This window comes from Cariama cristata, unplaced genomic scaffold, assembly GCF_000690535.1.
Source record: "Cariama cristata isolate BGI_N322 unplaced genomic scaffold, ASM69053v1 scaffold10479, whole genome shotgun sequence".
Taxonomy (NCBI): domain Eukaryota; kingdom Metazoa; phylum Chordata; class Aves; order Cariamiformes; family Cariamidae; genus Cariama; species Cariama cristata.
The window spans coordinates 17894-31287 of NW_009635252.1; the positions used below are offsets into that span (position 1 = coordinate 17894).

At 41.5% G+C, this 13394-nt stretch overlaps 1 protein-coding gene across 1 annotated transcript in view; it reads left to right on the forward strand.

Annotated features, from left to right (window-relative positions):
- Nucleotides 1–12667, forward strand: part of SAMD3 (sterile alpha motif domain containing 3) — a gene marked incomplete at its 5' end in the record, with an annotated part of 23874 nt that extends 11207 nt beyond the window's left edge. The window contains 4 exons of the mRNA XM_009707462.1: nucleotides 9552–9755; nucleotides 10148–10319; nucleotides 12047–12129; nucleotides 12383–12667. Of these exons, the coding sequence (XP_009705764.1) occupies nucleotides 9552–9755; nucleotides 10148–10319; nucleotides 12047–12129; nucleotides 12383–12667 (744 nt within the window). The remainder of the gene's footprint in view (nucleotides 1–9551; nucleotides 9756–10147; nucleotides 10320–12046; nucleotides 12130–12382) is intronic.
- Between the last annotated feature and the right edge of the window lie 727 nt (nucleotides 12668–13394).

The window sequence follows — 13394 nt, forward strand, 5'->3', positions numbered from 1 at the left end:
TGAATGTGCAAATCCTCTGCCGAGAGGACCAGATGAAAATCAGAGAAGACCTCTGGCCCAGGAGGCACCCAGGTAGAAGCTGGGCACTATGTGTGCTTGCTTTGGTGGTATCATGCAGTACAAGAGTGGTGAAGCTGGTGAGAACATTTCTTGCCGTAAAGTTGAGGCTTCCCCTTAACTAATGATGCTCAGAGAGAGAGCTTGTCTCGAAGACAATGGATCGGCCTTCTGGCTTTAAACAGGAGAAGAGTTGTTGAAAAGCTGCGTGATGGGCTTCCTGAGTTCGGCCAAAATCCATATGAAGATCACCTTGGGTGCCTAGAAGCAGACTTAATGACGAGGCCTGGAAGGCTTAACCTGCACAAAGTACCTGGTTCGGGGCAGACGTAGAAGATGGTCCCCGAACCAGCCAGCATGAGGGAGCCAATCGTTGAAAGAAGCCGTGCATTTAGTGGGGTGAAGCAGATGATCTGTGCTGTCTTTTGCCTTCACCCTTCCTCAGTCTGCACAACCTTTTGCCAAAGTCGTACTGAGAGTGAAGCTGGGAGTCTGCTTGAGCCTCTGGGCTTGAGTCTTAGGGCTAATTGTGAGGAGAAAAATGGTGATGGAAAAGTTGCTGCTTTTGGGTGCTTCACAGTTTACCCTCTTGGCTTTATGCTCATCATGATGTGGAAACTCTTTTCTGATGAGAAGAAGGAATCAAGAGTGAGCGATGTCTACTCTGTGAGCCGGAGTTTCTTTTACTTCGCACTAGGTAAATTAGGCAAGTTCTACATTTTCTAGGGATAGGTTTTTCTTTGAGGTGATAACTAACATCATGTTTGTCAATGAGATTATGCCACCACAGGAGTTAGAAGCTTGAAACAAGGTTTCAAGGCGTGAAGAAAGAATAGGATTTGGGAGGTGATGGCTGAAGAAAAAGGGAGGAATGAGGAGGAAAACAAAGGCATCAGCAAGGGGAAAAATGAATCAGAGGTCTGTAAGACTCTCAAAGGATGAACAGGTTGTGCATGAGATGCAGAAACTCTCTCGGCTCAGTCTTGTGGTTGAGGGGCACTATCGGCAGGTACAGCATTGGGTACCATCTGCACTGTGAATGCTGTACCCAGAGGAAGCAGGGGTGATTGATAGCCCCTTTTCCTCTAAGATTAAAAGTCTCCAAATCAAGCACTCAAATGTCTGCACAGCCAGAATGTAAGCATGTATATACGAATGATCAGTCAATGGCTATACTGTTGTAATATCATTTTTCCACTAAAACTTCGATACGCGTACATAATGTGTGTTGTTGCTTAGCTAATATTTTAACATACTTTTAGAGTCAAAGCAAAAGCTTTAAACACAAATTCCTGGTATACATCTTATGCTTCACCTTCTTATTTTTGTCATTCAGTATCTCCATTTTTCTGTGAGTTAATATAAAGTGCAAAATACAGGTTGTCCCTTGGTAGAGGAAAACAGGTTTCACCCATTTTCCTTTCGCTGTGTGTTTGGCAGCTTACAAATCAGAAAGCAGTTGTGATCGGAAATAAACTGACTTATGTGGCTTTGAAAGTTTGCAGTTAGCATTGGTATGTAAGTCTAGCTCTGAAAGTGTCTGGCTGGCTCAAAAGGGTAATTATGTGTAATTAAAGCAGAGCCTGCTTTAATTAAACATCTCATTTGAGCACAAGTCAGTGTAGTCTGCAGTAGGTTACATGCTCATTTTGTGTGAAAGCAGTCTGCCCTGCTGTTTCACTCATCTTTGTGCTCAGTGTTTGGACATGAGCAGTGGCAGAGTTGCGATGCCCTCTCAGTTCTCTCCCACCCTCTGGGGCAGAAGATGGGCCCTGAGCGGTGCCCACCTTACCGCCTGCCTTTCAGAGTCAGACTTGTTCCAAACCAGTCTGGGGTGTTTTGTGGGGTTTTTTTGAGCAAATCTTCACTTTCTAATGGTCATAATCTGTTTTGAGCATTTCTCCTGTTATAAAATGCCCCGGTGTTCAGCATACTAAATGTCATTATGATGAACCTTAAAGGCATCACAGAGAAAGGGCTGTCCCTTACAATAGCGGTATTAAAAACTATTCTGTACACCGTGCTGTTATGATGCCTTGTGTCTGTATGTATTCCAGACAAAATTGCAAGACCTGCTTTTCAGTAGTCAAAAATCAAGGCACAAAATTCAGATTATGCTCACTTAACTACCTGGGAAAGCTGTAACTCGTCAGGGTGAGAAAGATTATCCCAAACAAGGGTCCCACCATACTCCCAGTGTGAGTGTGCAAGCATCACATTCTTTGTTTAGGCGGAAGACACTGAAACTGCTACCGTCAGGCTTTCTTGCATAAATACCTCGAGCATTGATGCTAACCCTGGTGCAGGTAGACTCAGCAATCAAGAATTGTTAGCAGCATCAGCGCTCTAAGCAATAACATGACTTGGAGTATGCATTGGCATCTAGCCAGGAAAATTTGAAATGGTTTTTTTTTTCAAAGGAAATATTATTAGCTGCTGCTGGGAGCTGACAAAAGCAGCAAAAATGAAAGGCAATGCGACAGCTGTACCAGCACTGCTACTCATCAGCAACCCAGTCCCAAAGTATGGTGTAAAAGGAGCTCCCATTCAGTGCTGGCACCACTGAACCTGTCTATGTGGCACTGCTGTTCCAGGAGATGGTTCTCATTACCATCACATGGCTTCTACCCATTCCAGCAAGCAGATCAGTCGCTATCCAAAGGAATTCCCTCAAAGGAATATTCCCAAAGCATCCCAGGTGAGGAACCTGAATCCATGGTTGGCAGTGAACACACCAACAGCATGCAGTACAGTGTCCTCATTTCCACCCCTTTAACTCTACTGGTCCTATCTGCGTTCGCTCTCTCAAACTGAGGAGTCAGTAGGTCCTGTTGGCGTTTTTCAAAGAAGAGATCTTGATCTTTGTCATTAGCAACTGCTAGGCTACATTTACTATTCAGGAACTGGTGTAAACCCTTGTAAAGAGCAAGAGGTGCCTGCTGTCCTCACCAGAGGAACTTTCAACACTCCATGATTAGGCAGTCATGTTACTTTGGTGTTGACATTAATGACTTTCAGGATTTATGATGCTGGCTTTCAGCAGTAACTGAAAGCTCAGACCTTGGAGATACACGTCATGCATAAGATTTGCTCCCTTCCTCCCCACAAACAGATGTCACAGCTTCACTCCCTTGGCTGTGGCACTGCTAGCTGAGGCTTGTTACAAGAATACGGTAACACAGTCTTGGGAATCTTGGGAAAAATCAAGATCCATCAAAAGGACATTAAGGAATTAGGCCTTTATTTAAAAACCTGTCTCTGACCATATGACTAACTATCCTCTTGCTTCAGGAGATGGGAGACATGAGGGATTTGGAGTCTAGTTGTTTGATGTAAGTATGTTTTCTTGCTTTAATGTGAGTATCTTAACACAATCTACTTGGTTCCAAGTAGAACTGTGACTATCGACTGGGGGTCGCTGTCCAAAGGCATCTGGAGCATGGGCAAAAAGCCCTACAATCCGTGTGGCTCCTAGATCTAGTGGCTTTGGTCACAGATATCTGAGATGCCAAGAAATTAAGGGTGGTTGCCGGCATGGGCACCCCAGGATGGGCTCCCTGTTGCTGCCACTCTTTGCTTGTGAATCCAACAGAAGGGCTCAGAGCTTTGGCAAGACTATCCCTCAGGCAAGGTCTAGGTTACAGTGACATACAAGTACTGGATATTCTCTGCTTACCTCTTTAACTTCCTTTCTGCATCCTTTTGACTTTTTTCTCTTATTCTGCTGTATTTCTCATAAGCTTGTGACAAAAAGGCAGCTTGGTTTTTAAAGGCATTGAGGTAAATTCTTGTTTGTTCCACAGAACTTTTTTTAAAAATAAATCAAAGTTTTATTACTTAAAAAGAAGTTAAATTCTTTACATTATAAACTAAGTATGTACATTGCTAAATAAGACAAAATTCTATATACAAAAATAATTAACGATCACCAATTAACATTCTCCTTATTGCTGCAAGGGAAATGGATATTACTGGTGACACAATTGAAAATCTGGCCAGAGGAGGCTGGGTAACCTCAAGAATGAAGGATTCCTCATTTAACAAGGCTATTTTTTAGTTCTGTCCTGCATATATGCTGAACTGTTAGCTTTGGCTTCTTTTCTTTAGACATTGAGACAGGAGATCCTGGCTTCGGTCTAGATAGGATTGCTTTTCCGCAGTATTGAAATAACTGAGCTTTAATCTTGTTGTCAAAATTTTACTGGAATATTGTTGTGCTGTAACTAGCTTCCTCGCTTTGATGGTTGAAGTGGAGAGGATCTAAATTAGCATGTGATGATAGGCTGATAGACCGGTTCAGTAACCAGCTTTCCAAACCCGGATTCTTCCTGTTCATACCAGCGATGTTAAAGTTAGTAACTATAAAATATTTTAAATCACACTTGGAATCATTCTCCAATAAAATTTAAAATGCTTTGCAAAATGGTGTCCCGCTGAGAGCACTTCTTTCACCCAGAAGAAAGCCACCTCTCAGTTACCTTTCCACTTAACAACTTCCACTCAGTTACCTTCCACTTTTACCTTCACAAACTAAAAACTAAAAAGAAAAAATGAAAGCATTTTAGGTGAATCTTGCATTTAGGTGTGACTGAGTTAATATTCATTCACTGCACTTTACTAGAAAAAAGGCAAATTTGCAAAATAGGAAGAAGGGCTTAAGATAATGTAAATTGAGTTATAAAGCAAGTTACACACTGAACGCATTCTGCTGCAAGCATGGTATTCTGTATTTTTTTAATAAAAGCAAAACCTTCTTTGATGTGAGAATCTAATAAGTGATAGAGCAGAAAAGTTTGGCATCAAAAACCTTCAGATTTTACTTCAATGAAACTATGCTTCGAAATAACGAACAACATAAATCAGAACGCTTTTGCTTTTTAGATTTTTCAGCTAGGTTGACTGAAAACAGCTACTCATCCACAAATATCTAAATTCACTATTCTCTAATTCCACACTGGTTCTGCTAAGGACAGTCACTGCCATTCGACTGAATGTACCAGTGAGGTCCCATTGCTCTGTTCTGTTCTTGACCGATAAATATGCACCACTTGCATTAAATCAGCTGGAATTAGAAATATGCAATGATGCAGTAAATCTATCCTCCCAATTATCAGCTAACCTATATTGACATAGCACTATATACTACAGTATATTGTTTGTATTCCCCAGTAGGAATGAAGCTGTCCAGAGACAAAATGAAATGGAGTGATTAGACATAAAAGGCACAGGCCTGCCACTGTATTAAACCCACTGTATATAGTCAAGGAGTCCCCCAAAATCATAGCAACTTTGGTTGCTAATGCCAACCCAAGAACTCAGTATTCACTTGCTCTTTCACTGCATGTAGCATTGTTTCACAACACCCCAAGTGTTTTACATCATAGTGACCTTTGCCCATCCTCAAGGTACATACACTTAATTTGTTATGTTTCCACTGCACTTTAATAAACAAGAAGTAATCTCTGAAATGGCAATGGCTACTAAGGCCAGTAGAAAACTGTCATTAATTGGTATCTAAACAGTGCTACCACAGATTTGGCACGTTTCTGGAGCTCTATTACTTGACTGAAGTTTTACGATGTGTTTTATGGCTGGGTATCTATATTACATAGACTACTAGTTTAAATAAGCTATGTTAAAAAGCTTAAAGTTCATAATTACCTTTCTTCAGCCCAGAAGTGCAGCTTAAAAAGATAGAAAGATTACAGGTGGGGATTGCTCTAAGCAGGTTGAACATGCAAGAAAACCAATTCTAACACTGACTTCTGCTTGTGTTACTCATATGTAATGGGTGATTTACCCAACGAAGTTTGGCCTTCCATCACTTTTTTTTTTCCTAGTAGGTAAGTATGACAGCAATTCTTCCTTATGCCACTGCCATTTTTCAATCAGAAGCTTGCCACTTATGCTTACAAAAATGTCAAATGGTCTCATTTAACTAATTAATAATGTCATTAGCTAACCTAGCTCTCAAGGACAGAGCTGACTACAGGGAAAGTCCATCAGCTGGGGTGGTGTTTGCCTTGACAAGGGGGATAGAGACAAGCTGGAGTAAAGGTCACAGCTTGTTCTCCTTGGTGTTTGTTTCTAAGCAACCCCAGTCATTTGTCTGTGGTCACAGCACATGGAGTTGAGTTTGGTTTGCTTTCCTGCCTCTGTGGGTAAGGCACTGAAGGTGAGGACCCCTCTGGAAAAGGGCCGCTGTGCTCCACATCAGGGGGCTGAAGAAGCTCCTGCTCTGTGGGCAGGAGGCTTGGAAGCAGACCCAGAGGAGAAGCCAGTAGTAACAGAGCTTTCAGAGTCAGAGACTTCAAACTAGCTCTTGCCCAGAGTAAAAAACATAAATGTAATTAAAAAAAAAACCCCAATCAACTGTCCAAGTTTGTGTGTGTGCATGTGTGAGAAAGCACGAGCATCTTGAGACTGACAAGAATGACCGAACCCTTGGTTTTGTGTGATGGTAACGCTGAAGCAAGAGCCAGTCCATCCAATATAGTGCAAGTTGGCAGGTCAAGGGACAGCTGAACAGCCCACTTGGGGATGTGTGAATACTAAAATGGTAATCACAGTCAGTAACCAATATAAATTAGAGACCAGAAAATAGCAAACACCGATGCAGGGAGCTTGTAGAGATCACATGCTGGCAGCAAAACAGGATTCTGATGACTGTGAGCGATCCGCTAGAGATCCACACAGAATTGGTTTTGTGGTTTTCTGCCTTTTCTGTACTGGTTATAAAGGTTTTTTCAACCAGATGAGAAGCAGGAGGCCTGATGCTGCTAAGGGAAGGAGTGCTCGGGGTGCGCTCTCTAGGTGCAGGAGGCCTTGCAGAATATAAAGCCTCACCACAAAAACTAGATAGACTTTGCAAGGATGCTCAGAAGAGGAGTTCAGGCGATCACGTTGCTGGGACTCTTCTTCATAGGTAGTGTGAAGGCATCCATTTCAGATTGGCATGCCAGCAAAGAGGTTACAGAATAATACACTGAAATGAGCAGTAACACATTCCCAGGACCAAGTATTTGTGCAAAATTTTCAGATGTGTCCAAGGATAAAATAGGTAATTTCCTAATTGTGCTGTGCAATTTCTCTCATGAAACATGATACTAGAAAATTGGAAGTAGCTAATTTCATGCCGGTTTCTAGAGATTCAGGAGAGAGCTAGGGAACATAGTGACCAAGAAATCTGCTGTCTTTACTGGTCAAATTGGCAAGAACTGTAATGCAGACCCAAGAGACAAATACATTGGGAAGGAATCAACCAAGTTTCAGTAAACAGAAATAATTCTTCATAAATTCATTAGTTCTTTGAAGTATGCAACAACCCTGAGGACATGGGAAATCCAGCTGATATAGTTTACTTTAACTTCAGAAGAGATTTCACCACACACCTTTCAAAGGCTCTTAGAGGATATAATCTGAGGGGATAAGCAGGAAGGTCCCTGCATGGATAAACAGTTAAAAGTCAGGACAAAGAAAGCCAGGCAGAAATAGTTGGTTTTTACAGAGCAAAAGGTTATTAATGCTTAGTTTATGCAGTTCAATATATTTCTAAATGATGTGGAAAAAGGAGAAATTGGCTGACCACATTTGGTGATGCTACTAAGGGCCCTAAAGACAAAGACTGAAGAATTGCAGAAGCACCCCATGCTACTGAGTGATGGCAAAAAAATAGCAGATAAAATTCAATAGTGATAGATGAAAAACAAGGCAAAGACAATAACAAGGATAACTGAAAGTACAGATCAGCTTTTGTATGTGGAATGATTAAACAGCTGAGGATGGTCTCGGCTGGAAAGGAGATGGCTGAGGACCGAATATGACATATCATGGAATGATTAAATAGCTGAGGATGAGAGATGGCTGAGGACCGAATATGACATATCTATAAAAACTACAGTGGCAAGGAGGTTTTGAATCCAGTACGATAATTAGAAGGCAGAGGCAGCAGGAGAAAACAAACAAAGAATGTGTTTCTTCTGACCGTGCATAGTTAAACTGCCGAATATAACACAGGGTGTTGTGGAAGGTATGATTTTATCAGAGTTGGAAAAGTGACTGGGAGAAATAATGGAAGGAAAAAATCTACTGAAGGCTATTAAATATAAAGACCTAACCCTTGGGGGTCCACAAACCCCAGTTCAGTGAAATCTTGACAGAACTCAGGGGAAGTACCACTACACGTTCAGCCTTGCTTTATACTTTTTCCCAGCACCTTTCTCAGCCAGATGGAGGAGGGTAAATCACTGACCCACCACCTCTGCTCCTGTGCAGCGAGGAAGAGGACAGGAATGCATACTCAAGCTGGTCACGAACAAACATTACTGTTGTAATTAAGACTAAAATTGTGTATTAGAAAGAGTGCAGACTGTGCTAACAGAGCAGCCTAGCAATGGCCAGGTGAGTACCCGCAGGGGTCACGGGAGGTACCTGTCCTGCATGCAGGGCTGATGTTCTCCTGTGATCCCAATGGCTATTGAATCCAGGGATATATACTAGGAGGGAGACAGTTTTTTAATTGTGTACCTTGTGCAACCATTCTTGAATACCACATGCACAATTTAAAAGAGGATGTTAATTAAACTGGAAAGTAATTGCACATACAGAGCACTGCGAAGCAGTTTTGGATGTTGTATACTTCGCAGCTCTGTGTCTTAAATGTTCTGGGGAACAGGATGAAGTGTCTCAGCTTCCTCGGGCCCTGACCCACAGCTGCACCGGTGACAAGACGTATGGGCAAAGCCAGTGTAAATGGAGCCCAAGAGTGACAGCTGTACAAACAGCGCATCTGTATGTCCTCTCACCTTGTCTCCACGAGCAAATTCACTGCATCCTCTGAGAGACACTAACCAGCCCCAGGCTACTGCTGCTGATGCGCTGCTTTGGATAGCCACTCCTCCTCGTAGGAATTACTGGCTTTGGAATTACAGCAGGGATAATAAGAATAATTTTGAGGAAGATTGTTAACTATCTTCAAGTACAAAATAACTTTTTGAAAACACAATCAGTCAAACTGCTCAAATAATGCTTTCTCTTAAGAGTTTTCTTAGTTCAGCTGGTCTCCTTGAGGGTAAATACTTCAGTGGCATAAACATGAAAGGTAGTTGTCCTGCCTTTAGGACCTGTATGAGTAAGAAGAAAATACTATTTCTCTTGGTAATACAGAGCTAATATTGCTAAACACTGAGTTATTATTTGAACTGCCTACTAATTTCCAATAACCACAATGAAGCAAACCAGACACAGGCATAGGAATTTTGTGAATATCCTCAAATACCTAATTTGAGCTTGGGAGACTTGGCTGATAGCTATAGTATTATATGAAAACAGATCTTAATATAACTGTTAGAACGTGAGGGTGAGTTCACAGAGCTGGTACTGAAACCACACGACAGGTACTTTCTGCAGAGCTTGACCACACTCAGATCACACAAGGCACATCAGAGAAAAAGGTTAGCTGATTTGTTACAGTTCTGTCCTTCATTTCTCGATAGGAAGAACCTGTTCATCTTGAAGGCAGCGCAATGGATGTACATATTAAGTGGCTTAAGCAAGAATATATGAAAACTCAGAGGAACTGGGAAGAAGTGGATAACAGAATGAATGTGACAATAGAAATACGGAGGAAGATGATCAGTGATAAAGCACCTTTAAAAGACATTCTTAGACTATTTCCTTTCTTAAGATACCCTTATCAGGTAACAGAGTTATTTTTAATAATGACATTGAATTCTGTGTTATAGATGTGATACAATCGTAGGCATGTATTTCACTGGATGTTTCCAGTAAAGTATCCATGAACAATGTTCTCTTTAATCTAACTCATATTTTTGCTGGTAACCCCACTTTGAAAGATTCACCAGTTCTGTGTTAAACACGCCACACACAACACCAGTGGGTTATTTGAAGTATTTTGGTGTTACTTGATGTATTTCTTCCCTGCTTTGAAAAGAAATGAAACCATCACCTCCTGTTTATAATCTTATTTTACTGAGTTAGTTTTATCCTGTCTTCAAAGTGTGCACATCATCTTGTTTTCCGTTTTGGTTTTGAGGATTGCAATAATATCAAATATTTGTTACTCTTTTAGCTTTTTAGGGAGTTTCAGCTTCTCACACACATGGACATTTATAAGAAAACAGTCGAGATTTTGGAGATTTATTCAGAAAACATATTATCTTTGTATGCGGTGAGGAATAATCCAATCAACATTATGCTGCAAGAAAATCTGAAGCGGCACACAGAGGAAGACATTCTGAAATGTCAGTACAAATCTTCTATGCTCTGAATATCTGAGTTTTGTTGTAGCTAATTATTCTTACTTATGTAACTAAACCAGCTCCAATTTTACTGCAAAAACATTTGAAAAATGTCACAGTTGCTTGAAAAACATATAGTGATGGGGAAGCATTAAGAATAAAAGCTAATAAATTACTAGGAAAATTAAGTCGATGTCAGGTATTGAAACTTTTTTTTCCTATTGAATAAAAGACTGCATTGATAAAGTTAGTAATTGCTTTAAAATAAGTATTGCTAGATAAGCAGAATTATGTATTTCTAGATATGTAAAAGAACGTTTATTATTGTCTAAAAATACATGCAGAAAACTCATTTTCTGGTTTAGAAAAAGAAATAGCCCCATTAAAAAAAGAGACAATTTCCTTCAGAAAGAGAGGAACCGTTTCTATAGTTAAAGTCTTCATCCCAGGAAATAAAAGAAGTAGTTACCACTAACTGTGTTCCAAGTACCTCGTCTCTGCAGGGACACACTGGAGCAGTAAATGCACAACTGGTACCTCTGGTGAGCAGGTACCCCGGCCATGCAAAGAGGTCCACGTACCTCCACGTCTTGGTTTGCTGGCTGCGAGGGAGCAAGCACCTGCTGCCACTCAACTTCTTGCGGTCTGGGAAGTTTGGGGAGTGTGGTTCTGCAGGGAGAAAACCTTCAAAGCAGTTACTCAGAATCATTAATTCTTCCCAAACTGCAGCTGTTGATGCCTGTACCCGAGCTTAGCTCGGTGAGAAATGCTCCTTAGACTGTTGTTTTCCACCAAACAGGCATAGTGCCAGGATGTCAAATCAAAGGTGACACAGTACGGACGCATGTGTTTCCTGCAGCAGCTTCACTCCCTTCATTACCAGGCCATTTCTTAAAGAAGCAAGCAGAGTAGGTTAAAATACTGGGTTTTTCTTTCTTTAAACTTAAAACTACAAGTACTCAATAGCTCATGACGGACTAAAAAATGTCAATGAACCACCTAATTCAGAAAGCCTTTATGGACTTTCTACTCATAACTTTGGCCTTAGAAAGCTACGGACATCGTAAGTAATTTCCCCTATTCTTACACAATATGCCCACAAAGATTTTAACTCATACCTTAGTAAAGTCCCAAGGCCTTTACTTTCCTGTTTTTCCTCTCAAATAACTCGACCTGACACCCAGATAATAAATGCCAGACAAGATAGGTTCAGTGAAACACACGACACCAGAAGCCTGACCTGCAAAAAAGACATAACAGTCAGTAAGAGCTGAACCAGAGGGGCAGCAGGTACCACGTCCCAGGAGGTCCTGCAGCACCACCTTGTACCACAGCCTTCAAAGTGGAGTCCTCTGGCAATGGGACTCCCCAGAGACATCCCATTTACTGGGGAGAGAGGAGTTTGGGGACGGGCGGTGGGGGCAAGAGGACTACTCAGCTTGCAAACTCCACTAGAAGCAACCCAAAAGCTTACTTACTTATTGTGAGAGGAATTGAATCGTAATATCATGTAGCAGAGTGTCATGAATGATTTGAATACTAAGGCACGTTGCCAGCTGAGGTGCCTAAACCTTCACTGTGGTACAAACTGCTCTTCAAAATGGACTGAACAACAGTTCCACTGCTGAGCTGTTAACTATTACATAGGCTGCAATCTACTTTTCCAGGACGATACTGCCGTGCCAGAATGTTTTCAGTTGTAATTTAGTAGAAATCCTTGCCTTTGACAGATATGAAAATGACTGCTGCATGTTTACTCCTGCCAGATGTCTTTGGAGATGATTCCAGTCTGTTTGCTGCAGTGAACGAGGAGGTATGAGACAGAGCACCAGCAGTCTTGGTCTCCCTTCCTTCTACCAGCTGCCTGGGCGCATCACCTGGCCTTTTGGTGGCTCAGCTTAGCTCCTGGAAAAGGATGACATTAGCCTCCCTTTTGGGTAGAAGGCAAATATTCATAGAAATACTAGCTAAATTCAAAGCAGTGTTACTAGGCTTACCTAATTCTCCGACCTGTTCACCAAAGCGATTCTGTGGCATCATGTGAAATGTCCTTTTTTTAAATTTAGGTAAAGGCAGTGACACCAGTGTTGGAAGTAAAAAATCCCTTCAACGTGAATTCATGCGAGTTTGCGCTGTACATAGAAAGAGAAGAGCTAGCCCAGCTTGACAACTGCATCATGGCCCTGGCAGCGCTGGTGGCTGCATTTCATGTGTTTGATATCCCGTGCCCAAAGAGAATCCACAGGACGCTGAACTTCCTGGAGTCCCTGCTCTTCGAGGTGAGGAGCCCAGCATCCCTGCTCACCCAGGTAAAGAGAGGGCTGGAGGCACCTGAGTATCCCACTGCCTGATGGCATGCACAGCACTCCTCTCAGCAGCATTTGACATCCTGTCAAAATAAATCCCTTTGTTGTGAAGATAAATCAGCGCCATTCTTTCTGGTGAAAGTGTATGTAGAACAGTCGCGTTTGATAATGTCCTTTTTTTCAATCGTACTGGCTACTTTGTTAAAAATTTAAAACCTAAGCATTTTCATTATTTTAAATGGAAATTCTAGAGCATTGGAGATGATAGCAAAATTTTCTAGATTACTGTATGTGCCATGTATTATTTTTCCATATGGAGCATTTGACATATTCAGATAATATTTTGACAGCCAGGATTTAAAAAACACATTGTGAGCTAATGTGAGCACTTTACTGCTTCAGATGCTAATACAGATAATGTTTTGAAGATCACTGGAAGCCTACTAGAATAATTCTTGTGTTTTAAAACGGTGAGCCTGATTTTTAATTTGCAGGTTGATGAGTTTTCACTATTTTCTCCACGCATGAAAGAGTCTTTTTTTCTTTTTAACATTAATACTGAATTTGCTAAAAAGAGATTCTGAGATGAGCTCTCAAAGTAGCAAGAATGACTTATCTGGGATTCTGCCATGTGCGCCTGTAACCACAGCTTTGGCACCGGGCAGAGAACGCCTCACTTTTCTTTCTGAATTTGTTCCCCAGAACAAATCGGCCTTCTCCACATGGTGACTCTCCTGTCTGCCCACACAGACAGGAGGCCCTCTCCTCTCTT